General features: G+C 37.9%; 1 protein-coding gene across 2 annotated transcripts in view; it reads right to left on the bottom strand.

Moving 5' to 3' along the window:
• Positions 1 to 639, bottom strand: part of LOC122401371 (DNA-binding protein D-ETS-4) — a 104,308-nt gene extending 103,669 nt beyond the window's left edge. For both annotated transcript variants that reach the window (XM_043403454.1, XM_043403453.1), the window contains exon 1: positions 186 to 639. Coding sequence is in view for 1 of the 2 variants with exons in the window: in XM_043403453.1 (XP_043259388.1) it covers positions 186 to 221 (36 nt within the window). In the remaining variant the exon portion in view is untranslated. The remainder of the gene's footprint in view (positions 1 to 185) is intronic.
• Positions 640 to 14,907: the final 14,268 nt, after the last annotated feature.

The following is a 14,907-nucleotide window of genomic DNA, read 5'->3' as shown; positions in this document are numbered from 1 at the left end:
GAATCGAGAATACCGCTTGGAAAGATTTATCACGTTGTTACCGATGACTCCACGGCTCGAAAAGAATGCAACGGTACACGTACACGCGAGCCAATATTCCGCGAGCACTCCGGACACGGACACGGACACGGACACGTTTAACCACATTTTATTCCCCCCGCGACAAACAAAAACAACCGACTCACCGTTTCCACCATATCGAACCCTCCTCCGTACACCATCTCGTCCTTCCCGGCGTTTCCCCGTAGTATCTCACTTTTGACAGTTGCCACTCGGTGTCTTCCAGGTGGTTGATGCCTCGGAAGCTGCCTCGAGGGGTGGCCCAGTCGATCTCTCGAATTGAGAGGAGAGATCGACTCGTACGCTAAAGCGGCTCCAGTCTCTTCGCGCGAAGGAAACGCGCGACGCACGATCCCGTTTGTATATATTCGTATTCTTCGCCCTGTCTCGTTTCCCGTTCCTTCCCTTCACCCTGTCGAGTCTCGCTTCCGTCTCGTTCGCTCTGGTTTTTCTCGCGTGTTTTCGAACCTCCCTCGACTTCTCGAGGCTTTCGTGTGCCGCGTGCGACTGACTGACTGACCGACCGACCGCTGAGCGCGCGACCGCCACGAACGAACTTCGAATTCGAGCGTGCCGAGATCGACCGACCGCGGCCGAGCCGAGCCGAACGCGACTCGACCTACTATCGCGCGCGACACAACCTTCCTCGCGAAACTTCCGACGAATCCTTCCACACTGACAGCACCTTCCACAGGACCGATAATACTGTTCCTGTCGGTCGCACGAACGATTATCTCCGAATTACCTTCCTCTTCCTGCTACCACGTATCCCATTTCATCGACGTTTCCCCGCTATCGGCGAGTTTCCTGCGCGATAACCTCGCGAAAGTGTAAGAGGCACGGGGACGCACTCACTCGGCGCACTCGCGTGGTTTTCAAGGTTCCGTTAAATCGCGAACCGGCCGGGCCCTGGGCTTCGTACGAATTTTCCGAATGACATCCGCGCGTGGGACAAGATAGGCGAAACTCGAGACGCACGACGGCGTTATCTTTCGTCGATCGTGGCGATTTATGCGCGTCTCGTATCCCCGAGTCACCTTTGTATGACTGGTCCGTGGAAGCAGCGCGGGACGAGTTCGTTCAAGCCGTCGACGCGACCTACTAAGGACCTACGCGCATGCGCACCGTACTCCTTGTTTTTACCGATGATACGACCACCGTACAATTTCCTTAACAATTTACGATTAAAATGCAGCACGCTGGAACGAGACATAAATTCCACGGGAATTTCAAGCGACAATAAACCGCAATATTACGTCTTGTTGTTTATTGTTAATAATCGCGTCTCGACACGACGATTAATATTTCTTTTTCTTTCGAGATACGATGCTATTATTAACGCCGTTACGAAGTAAATTTGTAGTCTGTAAGGTCGGATTACGAAAGTTAATAAATGTGTTAATAAATGTTTCCCATGTCATCAAAGATAGCCACTTGAGGAATCGTCTTAACTCCAAGTACAAGGATGTTTGCTGTTGAATCTTTTCTGGTCGAAAAGCACCACCAGGTCCACGATCTGTTTCTTCTTGGTCATCTACCACTCACTCTTTCGCACTCTGTACCGGTCCGATACAGAGTCCCAGGGGCCCCACGTGGAGGTGAGGCGAGTGGATTTGACCAGAGTGGGACCGCCAACATCGCCGAAGTTCTCCGCACCAGGTTATTACCAAGGTAACAGCCCAGATATAGGAGAACATCAGCTTAATCGGGGTTTTCGACCTGTCTAAAGACAGGAAGTCCCACTCCAGCCTCGTGCCCCCAAAAAACTATAAACAAAATATATAGCTTCATTTAAAAAAATAAAATCATTGATACTCCTTCGCTTGTGAAGAAGATTTGAGAGTTAATGAGATATTAACGAAAGATCCTCGACGAAACGGGGATCTGTTCCAAAATCAGGTAATAACGGTATCAGAGCGAGATTCTATCTCGCTGCAGACCGTGTTGACATAGTCGTTACGATAACAAAACGATCCAATCGCAATGTAAGGACACGGCAAAAGGGAAACCGAAAGATGTTATCGTAACGAGCGAAAATAACCGATGAAAACCTTTGTTACGGCATTCTTCTCGCGCGGGACGTAGCCGTAGAATCCGCTACCAGCCTTGATCCGACAGTAAATAACTCGGTACACGCGTAGCGGGCTCCTTGGAAACGCACTCTAACGATCCGCGCGAGAGCACGCAGGTATTTGCGTGGGCGATTAGTCGGCGATTAGATCCGCGACACGCTTTATGGAGGAAAAGTGGACACAATGGCCCTTTCTAACTTATGGCGATGCAGGACGATGGCGCCGTACCGAAGGATTGTGAAACGGATTCCAGGCCAGACTTTTCCGGCTGCGCGGAGCTCGCGCGAGCGCGCTCGTGACGTAAATCTCTCGTGAAATTCTACTGTCTATGAAAAGGCGGAAATTACCCTTTCGTCCATTGTAGAAATTATGCTCGAAATAATTGGGGTATTTGAAATTGCACTCCCTAGAACGAAGCGTGTATCTTACGATGTTGGTATTTGTAACATTTTTAGTATCGTGAGATTTCATAGTATTATTAATTTTTCTAATAATCACCGGTCTAAAAATGTTAAAAATACTATATAAATCAAATAAACCATTAGTGCGAAGAATGACTTTGTATCTCCAATCAGTGCAAACAGTTACGTATAAAAGACCACTTTACATGTATATCAAATATTTTTTATATCGTGGAAAACTTTTAACGTTCTTTGTCTCGTTATTCGCGTTTCTCGTCATTGTAAGAACATCTTTAATGCTAAATTTTTCTACAACACTCCAGTTCGACTTCACCTTGAGTACAGCTCAATTATCTAGTTTCCTTACTTTAATTGCCACTGCACCATTGAACGCGTTGAGCATAAATTTCTTAGATTTATTTCTTATAAATTGTGTGTTACTCTCACAGCTACATCGAACAACTCTTGAAAACCGCAGAATCATCGCCGACTTATTATTTCTGCACAAAATAATTGACTGCCATATTCTGTGCCCCGGCATCTTACCGCACTTTAAATTCTATGTACCAATTAGAAACCTTACATTTTCTCATTATTTTATATCGAACACCATCGTACGCTACGAAATAATGATATCAACCGGATATGGATCAACACTGACAAATACTACAACAGTATCGATCTATTCAATCCTTCTTGCGTCTCTTTTAAAACACTCTGTTATTAGAATAATTGGCTTTAATTAGTATTGTCTACCACTACATCGCAGCGACTGTTTCATGACTTGGGCTTTTATCTTACTTCATGTTTATTCTACATTTTCTCTTTTTAGTAATATATTTCTGCAACCCAAAGAGGACCTAAACAATAAAATGAATTACCTAAACAAAACCTGAGTACCTAAACAAAAAAATGAAATTTACCCTCAAGATTCTGTTCTAATTAATACTTCTATCATCGAATTAAAAAAGACGCGTATCTTACAGAATGTAACGATAAAAGTAACAGCAAAGTGTAAGACCGTTTAAATCCACTTACAACTAATACGCAATTAACAAAGTTCAATTTAAATTTCTGTAATGGGTGTAGCTTTCAAAATTATATTCGCCTCATTTGAGCGGATGATTCTCTAATTACAATGACCAGTCTAATTCACGGAATGAGTCATTGGTTTAGAACGAGTCTCGTTCTAACGGTGCTGTCAACCAGTTTCAAGAAGAAAGACGTGAAACGAGGCAAATGAAAAATGATTTAATCCGACGACAAATTCCATAGAGGAGCGGATTGACGTAGCTACGATGGCGTGATTTCTACTATTATTGCACGATACAAATGCCCCGGCTGAACAAAAAATGCTCAGGATTCTTCAAATGCTTCGCGACAATCGAAGACGCACGCCGACGCGCATTGCTGGTCGTGTAAACGTCCAGCAATTTAATCCGTAGAAGAGAACATTTCCATATAGTCTTCTACAACTTGTTTCGAGAATCTCGTTGCAAACATATTAAATGACAAAAAATTTTTTTAATGACAAAAAATTGTCTCGTGCATTGTTCAGAAAAAGAATTTTAATTAATTGATGGTGGACTTTTTTTTTTAAATTATTTTATGTAAAGCAAATGTAACCCATACTAGCTTACAGAACGAAACTTTTTTGATCCTGTGACTGATGCTACTGTTTATTTTTTTTTAAATTTCTCTTCTTTGACGTTTCTAGATGTGGCCTGTTACGATTACTTTTCTCTACGTAAGGAGACGTTAATTTCACTGTTTCCGCGGGTGACAATTAACGCGTGTAATTGTACCGTGGATCTATAATTTAACACCGAGCAACGGAAACGATCGATCATGTGGCAACAGTAGCGCCGAGTTTTTTGTAACCACGTGCGTCATGCATGTAAATTTTTTATTCACCCTCGTTACGAGACGCTGAACAAAGCTTTCGCGCAGAGACTAAATCGTTGCGCGTGTCTTTTGAATTTCTCCCAGTTCGTTTTCCCTCGCGCCGCCGCGCGTTACGTCAGAAACGCTCAGAATTCTTGCGCAATGAATCGCATATGATGCTGTTCGGGACCGCGGGAGTACTTACGATCGCCTATCGCGTTTGCGGATCGCTCGTCCTAATCGGGATCACTTTCACTCGCCGGGATCAATAAATTTCTAGACAATGATTAATTTCGCCTCGTCCTTCCAGAAAGAAACGATCCGACGCGTATATAAATCTTCCGATTTATATATTGCTCCAGTTTAGGAACTATTCAAGAAAATTTATGCAATATTAAAATAAAAAAAAAGATGAGAGTTGTTGGGACCAGATTTTGAAAAATTTAAGAGCAATTTAAAAGGATGCACAAATCTTCCGATTTATATATTGCTCCAGTTTAGGAAGTATTCAAGAAAATTTATGCAATATTGAAATAAAAAAAAAAGAGAGAGATCTGGGATTCTGAAAAATTTAAGAGTAATTTAAAAGGATGCGCAAATCTTCCGATTTATATATTGCTCCAGTTTAGGAACGATTCAAGAAAATTTATGCAATATTAAAATAAAAAAAAAGATGAGAGTTGTTGGGACCAGATTTTGAAAAATTTAAGATGCACGATTGTATGATAACATTGTTGGTTATTAGTGTGTTTGAATAAACTTACGTGCGTCGTGGTGGAGCAAAGAAAAATATAGGTCTGTTGCTGACACCGATACCGAAAGAGCACAAGTTCTCGGAACGAGAAACGATTAGTAGATACGTAGATAATAACTTCCGAACGTTCTAAAATTCTAACTAATTGTCCGGTTATCTAGGTAAGTTCAACACAATTCTTACGCGGTCGACAACAAGGCGATCTGGGCGAGATGATAAATTTTACTGGTCTATTGATCTATCGATTTGAATGGTTAATATTACCCAATAAAAACACTTTGTGCGCTGTTATAGAATCGTTCACGGACTAACGATCAGGTCTACTCCAGTATGCAGTTTACGCGGCTGTGCTTGAATCGGTCATTCCCCGTTGCGAAACCCCATATCCGGCTGGGAAATTAAACGGTTTTGCACGTTGGAAAAATCAATTTACGTCCATCGGCGCAAATTATGACACACGAGTAAACACTTTCTTGCATCACTTTTGTTACGATTTTCTTAAACAATGTGCGCTCAGATAATCGAACGTCTCTGACGTACAGATCCTGTTACACTACTTACCGCTTGATAATGCTATTACGATACTGAAATTAATTGCTTTCTACGATCAAGAAATAAGAATAGTCTTTTTCTCTCAAATATATCGTGATTGAATTTGATAGTTGAAAATGATTCAATATGGTGGGTATATGTTCTTTAACACTGGAACTACCGACAATTATAGTGTGTTTATTTAAAATAAGTATTTATTCACTCTCTTATAGAAAATTACGACAAATTTCCAAACATTCAGTCGAGTAAATATTTTACAGGTTTCATTAGAAAGTACGAATCATTTTGACTGGTTTGGTAGTTCTAATGTTAGAAATAGTAAGTAGCAAGTAATTTTTGGAGGACATCTGGAACCCCATTTTTGGAAACAATCTACACAAAAACACAAAAACATTTAAAATAAGAAACGATACATTTTCACAAAAGATACCTTCAGATTTATCAATTTAAGTGTTAAAAATAGTAAGTAGCAAGTAATTTTTGGAGGACATCTGGAACCCCATTTTTGGAAACAATCTACACAAAAACACAAAAACATTTAAAATAAGAAACGATACATTTTCACAAAAGATACCTTCAGATTTATCATTTTAAGTGTTAAAAATAGTAAATAGCAAGTAAGTTTTGGAGGACATCTGAAACCCCATTTTTGGAATCAATGTACACATAAACGTAAAAATATTTAAAATAAGAAACGATACATTTTCACGAAAGATACCTTCAGATTTATCAATTTAAGTGTTAAAAATAGTAAATAGCAAGTAATTTTTGGAGGACATCTGGAACCCCATTTTTGGAAACAATCTACACAAAAACACAAAAATATTTAAAATAAGAAACGATACATTTTCACAAAAGATACCTTCAAATTTAACATTTTAAGTTTTTGTGGTCCTCCTCTCTCTTTCTTTCCATGGTCAATAAAAACTTGAATCCGTTTCTAAGTAGAGTGTAATTTCTTCTTTGTTTCTCACATTGTGATACGACGAGGGTGAACGTTTCCATGGAACGGGCCAGAATTGCGTCATTGGAACGGAAATCGGGGGAGGTTCGTTCAGTGAAAACAGCCACGGGTCCGGCGGGAAGGTCTCTGTTTTGCGTGCACCCCTTTTCGCGGCCGAGGATCGTGTGAGAAACGCAGAATCGAGCAGAAAATAAAAGCGGTCGACTTCACGCCGTGACGTCGGTCCTGGCCGCATTAACGTCGTTCAGCTGTGAGAAAGCACGCGGAATGAAAAAAGGAAGAGGATTTATGTCGGGAAGAAAAGAACTGCGGCTGCCAAAGTACAAGGGCGCGTAACGCCCTTTTCGCAATCTGCGACATTCGTGGCGGATATGCGGTACGAGCCAACGTCAGCCACGCTTTCTCTTCTTCTCTTTACTTGTTTTTTTTTTGCCCGTGGAAAGGACCGTGCAGCTGGGAAGCATGTACGATTGGAAAAATTGGACGAGCTAAAGAAGTCGATGACTTCTCCACGTTAGAATGAAATTCTAAAAAACGATACAAATAATTATGTAGTCTACTGTAAATTACTAAATACCGTTCTTTATTCGAGTTCAGCATTTTGTTCGTTTTACGAGCTATAAATTGGCTGCTAGCGCGGGCAGAAGTGGTCGAAATTATAAACCCATTTTACATAATTTTGATCCTGGTATCTTGGAAACGCGCGAATTGATCGTTGACGTCATCTATCTTTTTAAACTTATTAATGGCCACGTTTGTGCCCCTTCTGTCCTAAGACTAATTAATTTCAATGTGTGCCGTGGATCCCGTCGCTACGTGTCCCCGGTTAGAATCTGCCACTTCGAAACCGACCTTTCGAACGTCGATTCTGTAACAGTAATGCGTGTTAATAATTTACGCGATAAACGTGGACTTTTTTCGAGCTCGTTGAACTCGTTCGAGCTATCTCCTGGCTATCTTAAATAATTATCTCAATTAATTTAGTTGCACGTGTACGTCTCAATCTTCGCTCTTTTTTATTTATTAACGTTATATCGTATCTATCGCGAAGATAAAAATATTTTGCTGTAACCCGTGCGGATATTTATCAAATTCTCAATTCCCAGTACATTAAGGAAAGGTTTTAAAATCGCGAAGGTGAGTGAAAAGATTGTATAACATTTAATCCTTAATTAAAACTTTTCGATCCCCACGTAATATACCGTGTATATTGAATAATTGATATATGTACTTGATCCTCGGAATTTTATTTCACCTTTGCAAAGAGAAATTATTCCTCGGTTCTTTATACGCCCGTGAATTAATTAATGCCCAAAGCGAGTAACGAGCGACTGAACTTACAAGGCTATTAAACATGCCAATGAGGAACCATAGCGTGTAAATCTTATAAAATTTCCACGGTGAACTTTGCATGTATTGTTTCCATCGAGTTCTCGATTGGTCGCGTTACGTAATGGAAAGTTAATAAACAGGATAGGTCGTACGATCGCTATTAAATAAATAACATAGTCTAAATAAATTATAATAAAATACGATTTTGTCAGGCCCTATTTGGAATTGCTCCTCAATCTAGCAAGACGAAATAATAATAATGCTTGTGTGTTCTCGATCCTCCGTTTGGAAATCATTCTAAGCTCGAAAAGAACTGTTGCAATGATTTATTAGCGGCTTCGTACACTCGGTGCGTGTCTAAGTACAGGTCGGAATAAACCCGTGTAGCGAAATAGCGAAGTATTACTGCAACGTCGTTCCGCTGAGAGCTAGACGAAAGTGAACCAGATCACTTTTCCTTTCTTCAAAATTGATCGGTACTCGGGCTGAGCCGGTATCTAATAGCGTCCAATTATCCTGATGCCATCGGTACCGAGGACAGAAATAATTTACGGCCGCCATTATCGAAGAATTTTCACATGTTTTCGTCCCGGCCGAAAGAAAATCATTATTTCATCCACGATGAAACATTATCTTCCGGCAATCGAGCAATAATTGTCCACCGTAACCGAGTCGGTCCCGAAGATATCCCATTGTTCGAGGGATCTTGGCTTGAGATACCAGAGATTTTTCATCGTCCCGCATCTTCGTAACGTTCGCGTATTGCGACCACCCCATGGTATCTTGCATGAGGTCTCCGGAGCATCTTTAGGCCTCGTACACACTCGTCCAACAACAACCAACTCGAAAAATTGCGATCCTCATCATAAGATCCTCTTCCTTTTGCTGAGTCTTCTAAAACATATTCTTGGTCCTAGCGTTTCAAATTTATTTTATTTATCATAGGTTGACACCATTTATATCAGTTTTCTGTAAATGCTGTAAAAGACACTCGATTGGAAAATAAAATAATATAACAGCAGGGGTAGGTTTCCAAAGGGTAGAGGAAAGATTTTAATATAAAGAAATAGAAGCATTAAAAATGTTTTCTATTTGAAATCTTCGTCGTCTGCTGTGAAATAAACCCAGAGTAATCATTAGAAAGTCTAAAATTATCCTTGCAATTTATTGTAAATTAATTTATTTTGTTACGTTCACTAAGCGATAATGTTTGACTATGTAAATCCACATCTGTAGTTCCTTGCATATTACATCTTTGTACTAAAGGGTTTAACCCTTTGCACTCCAAATTATATTTCAATCTTGTTACCAGCTGCCCCCCAATGCTTTTAAGTGTTTTATCTGAAATTTACGTTAATTATTTTGTAATTTTCAAGTGTAAAAATTAAATAATAAATATAATTTAATTTTTTATTTATAAATATTTCAATAATTAAATTTTAAAATTGAATACAATAAAATTCTTGTGAAATAGTCTTATGGTATAGAAAAAAGTTATTAAATAATAAGAAAAAATCAATTATATTTAATTTTCATATATCCAGTGAAAATTATTATCTCCTTGGTTTGGACTTGAAAAAATGTCGACTGGAACTCGACAAAGGAGTTCCTGAGATAAAAACTGATGTCGAGTCACATTCGACGTAGGAGTGCAGAGGGTTAATACCCGTTAATAAATGAATAATAATAATAATAATCGACGAGAATCTCTAAACTGGTTAGACCCAGACCTAACCCAGACACTTGATTGGAAAATAAAATAATAATATAACAACAGGGGAAGGTTTCCAAAAGGCGGAGGAAAAATTTTAATAAAAATAAACAGAAGCATTAAAAATGTTTTCTATTTGAAATTTTTGTCGCCTGCTATGAAATAAACCAAGAGTACGATAATTGTTAGAAAGTCTAAAATTATCCTTACAACATATTGTAAATTAATTTATTTTGTTACATTCACTAAGCGATAATGTTTGACTATGTAGTTCCTTGCATATTACATCTTTGTACTAAAGGATTTAATACCCGTTAACAAATAAATAATAATAATAATAGTCGACGAGAATCTCTAAACTGGTTAAATTCAGACCTAATCCAGACACTCGATTGGACAAATAAAATAATGTAGGAAATTTCTATTGAATAATTGTACCTCGCTATAGTTTTATGAATGTTAATTTATGTGCAAAAAGGTTGGAAGTGTTTTGTTCGTAAAGAAATGGGTAACCAGGGACAGCAAGACATCAAGAAGTATGAAAAGAGGGATTGTGGAAGACCGACGTGATTGTAATTTGTGTCGCCAATTAACGTGATTCTAATTTGTGTTACCAAGTATTAATTTATGTAAAAAGTTTGTGTGTGCGCTTCAAATTCGGTTATATAATTATATGTATGTTCAATTCATTTTTCTCAAATAAATTTTCTTCGTTAAATCCTACAATAATAATATGACAGCAAAGGAAGGTTTCCAAAAGGCATTGGAAAGATTTCAATATAAATAAACAGAAGCATTACAAATATTTTCTATTTAAAATCTTCGTCTTCTGCTATGAAATGTAGCCAGAGTATGTTAATCGACGAGAATCTCTAAACTGGTTAAACCCAGACACTTGATTAGAAAATAAAATAATATGACAACAGGGGAAGGTTTTCGAAAGGCAATGGAAAGACTTTAATATAAATAAATAGAAGCATAAAAATGTTTTCTATCTGAAATCTTCGTCATCCGCCATGAAATGTACCCAGAGTACGATGATCGACAAGAATCTCTAAATTGGTCAGTCCCAGACCTAACCTAGACACTTAATTGGAAAATAAAATAATAATATGACAGCAAAGGAAGGTTTCCAAAAGGCTGAAGAAAGATTTTAATATAAATAAACAGAAGCATTACAAATATTTTCTATTTGAAATCTTCGTCTTCTGCTATGAAATGTACCCAGAGTATGTTAATCGACCAGAATCTCTAAACTGGTTAAACCAAGACACTTGATTAGAAAATAAAATAATATGACAGCAAGGGAAGGTTTTCAAAAGGCAATGGAAAGACTTTAATATAAATAAATAGAAGCATAAAAATGTTTTCTATCTGAAATCTTCGTCGTCCGCCATGAAATGTACCCAGAGTACGATGATCGACAAGAATCTCTAAATTGGTCAGTCCCAGACCTAACCTAGACACTTAATTGGAAAATAAAATAATAATATGACAGCAAGGGAAGGTTTCCAAAAGGCTGAAGAAAGATTTTAATATAAATAAACAGAAGCATTACAAATATTTTCTATTTGAAATGTTCGTCTTCTGCTATGAAATGTACCCAGAGTATGTTAATCGACCAGAATCTCTAAACTGGTTAAACCAAGACACTTGATTAGAAAATAAAATAATATGACAGCAAGGGAAGGTTTTCAAAAGGCAATGGAAAGACTTTAATATAAATAAATAGAAGCATAAAAATGTTTTCTATCTGAAATCTTCGTCGTCCGCCATGAAATGTACCCAGAGTACGATGATCGACAAGAATCTCTAAATTGGTCAGTCCCAGACCTAACCTAGACACTTAATTGGAAAATAAAATAATAATATGACAGCAAGGGAAGGTTTCCAAAAGGCTGAGGAAAGATTTTAATATAAATAAACAGAAGCATTACAAATATTTTCTATTTGAAATGTTCGTCTTCTGCTATGAAATGTACCCAGAGTATGTTAATCGACGAGAATCTCTAAACTGGTTAAACCCAGACACTTGATTAGAAAATAAAATAATATGACAACAGGGGAAGGTTTTCGAAAGGCAATGGAAAGACTTTAATATAAATAAATAGAAGCATAAAAATGTTTTCTATCTGAAATCTTCGTCATCCGCCATGAAATGTACCCAGAGTACGATGATCGACAAGAATCTCTAAATTGGTCAGTCCCAGACCTAACCTTGACACTTAATTGGAAAATAAAATAATAATATGACAGCAAAGGAAGGTTTCCAAAAGGCTGAAGAAAGATTTTAATATAAATAAACAGAAGCATTACAAATATTTTCTATTTGAAATGTTCGTCTTCTGCTATGAAATGTACCCAGAGTATGTTAATCGACGAGAATCTCTAAACTGGTTAAACCCAGACACTTGATTAGAAAATAAAATAATATGACAACAGGGGAAGGTTTTCGAAAGGCAATGGAAAGACTTTAATATAAATAAATAGAAGCATAAAAATGTTTTCTATCTGAAATCTTCGTCATCCGCCATGAAATGTACCCAGAGTACGATGATCGACAAGAATCTCTAAATTGGTCAGTCCCAGACCTAACCTTGACACTTAATTGGAAAATAAAATAATAATATGACAGCAAAGGAAGGTTTCCAAAAGGCTGAAGAAAGATTTTAATATAAATAAACAGAAGCATTACAAATATTTTCTATTTGAAATCTTCGTCTTCAGCTATGAAATGTACCCAGAGTATGTTAATCGACCAGAATCTCTAAACTGGTTAAACCAAGACACTTGATTAGAAAATAAAATAATATGGCAGCAGGGGAAGGTTTTCAAACGGCAATGGAAAGACTTTAATATAAATAAATAGAAGCATAAAAATGTTTTCTATCTGAAATCTTCGTCATCCGCCATGAAATGTACCCAGAGTACGATGATCGACAAGAATCTCTAAATTGGTCAGTCCCAGACCTAACCTAGACACTTAATTGGAAAATAAAATAATAATATGACAGCAAGGGAAGGTTTCCAAAAGGCTGAGGAAAGATTTTAATATAAATAAACAGAAGCATTACAAATATTTTCTATTTGAAATCTTCGTCTTCTGCTATGAAATGTAGCCAGAGTATGTTAATCGACGAGAATCTCTAAACTGGTTAAACCAAGACACTTGATTAGAAAATAAAATAATATGACAACAGGGGAAGGTTTTCGAAAGGCAATGGAAAGACTTTAATATAAATAAAGAGAAGCATAAAAATGTTTTCTATCTGAAATCTTCGTCATCCGCCATGAAATGTACCCAGAGTACGATGATCGACAAGAATCTCTAAATTGGTCAGTCCCAGACCTAACCTAGACACTTAATTGGAAAATAAAATAATAATATGACAGCAAGGGAAGGTTTCCAAAAGGCTGAGGAAAGATTTTAATATAAATAAACAGAAGCATTACAAATATTTTCTATTTGAAATCTTCGTCTTCTGCTATGAAATGTAGCCAGAGTATGTTAATCGACGAGAATCTCTAAACTGGTTAAACCAAGACACTTGATTAGAAAATAAAATAATATGGCAGCAGGGGAAGGTTTTCAAAAGGCAATGGAAAGACTTTAATATAAATAAATAGAAGCATAAAAATGTTTTCTATCTGAAATCTTCGTCATCCGCCATGAAATGTACCCAGAGTACGATGATCGACAAGAATCTCTAAATTGGTCAGTCCCAGACCTAACCTAGACACTTAATTGGAAAATAAAATAATAATATGACAGCAAGGGAAGGTTTCCAAAAGGCTGAGGAAAGATTTTAATATAAATAAACAGAAGCATTACAAATATTTTCTATTTGAAATCTTCGTCTTCAGCTATGAAATGTACCCAGAGTATGTTAATCGACCAGAATCTCTAAACTGGTTAAACCAAGACACTTGATTAGAAAATAAAATAATATGGCAGCAGGGGAAGGTTTTCAAAAGGCAATGGAAAGACTTTAATATAAATAAATAGAAGCATAAAAATGTTTTCTATCTGAAATCTTCGTCGTCCGCCATGAAATGTACCCAGAGTACGATGATCGACAAGAATCTCTAAATTGGTCAGTCCCAGACCTAACCTAGACACTTAATTGGAAAATAAAATAATAATATGACAGCAAGGGAAGGTTTCCAAAAGGCTGAGGAAAGATTTCAACATAAATAAACAGAAGCATTAAAAATTGTTTTCTATCTGAAATCTTCGTCGTCCGCCATGAAATGTACCCAAAGTACGATAATCTCTGAACTGGTTGCGCGTCCGATATTTCGCGCCGCGTAACAGATAGAAGGATCGACGCTGAACTCGCGATGACGCATAACGCGCGAAATCCCGCGAACGTTATTATAGTTTCGCACCTGCGCGCGATGACGCAGAGAACGGTTGAAACTAATGCGCCCGCTTTTTCCAGTTTTGCCGCGGAACGCTCGATAAAATCGGAACGCGCGTGCGAGCGACATTCGTCGGGTCGCGCTGAAAAATCATATTACAAGGCGTGGATGCCGGGGAGAGCGTAATTGCAATTCAACAGATAATACCAGCCATTATCTGGCATATCGACGACGTACGATGCAGTTTGCGAAAGGTTACGGCGCGGCATTGCAATTCGTATCGTAACCTTTGAAAGGTACTGTCGCAACCTTTTAGAACACGCGCTCCTCCACCCCCTCCTCCCCACCGATCGGTTACCAGTTTATCATACAAATTAATACTGTCAACGGTACGGCGATTCCCTTGATTTATGAACGTGGCTGCACGAACTGTCGCGATCCTGACAGCACGCGCAATACGGTTTTAAAAAAAGTAGAAGCTTGAGAGACTATCCATGTAGCACTGAACGTTGCAGGAATAACAGAAACGTGGTTATAGTTTTGCAGAAGGGAAAGGCAACGGTAGAAATTGGTCAGTTTTGCATCTGACTGACAATGGAAGTTTACATGATTCTACGAAATGCATATTTATCCTGGAAGCAATGGAAAAGTTGAATGAAAATGATATATCAGGTGTCGAACATATTTTAGAAACCATAAAATTGTTACTGTAACGAAGGTAATGAAATAAATATTCTGTGCTGAAAGATGGAAGATTAGGAAACAAAACAATTTGATTTCTTATTAAACTGGAATTGTATGCAAATGTAAAAATC

The sequence above is a fragment of the Colletes gigas genome, unplaced genomic scaffold, assembly GCF_013123115.1.
Source record: "Colletes gigas isolate AHSC1104 unplaced genomic scaffold, ASM1312311v1 Colletes_gigas_Sc00024, whole genome shotgun sequence".
Taxonomy (NCBI): Eukaryota; Metazoa; Arthropoda; class Insecta; order Hymenoptera; family Colletidae; genus Colletes; species Colletes gigas.
The sequence above is the reverse complement of the archived record's forward strand: the minus strand, read 5'-3'. Positions and strand labels throughout refer to the sequence as shown.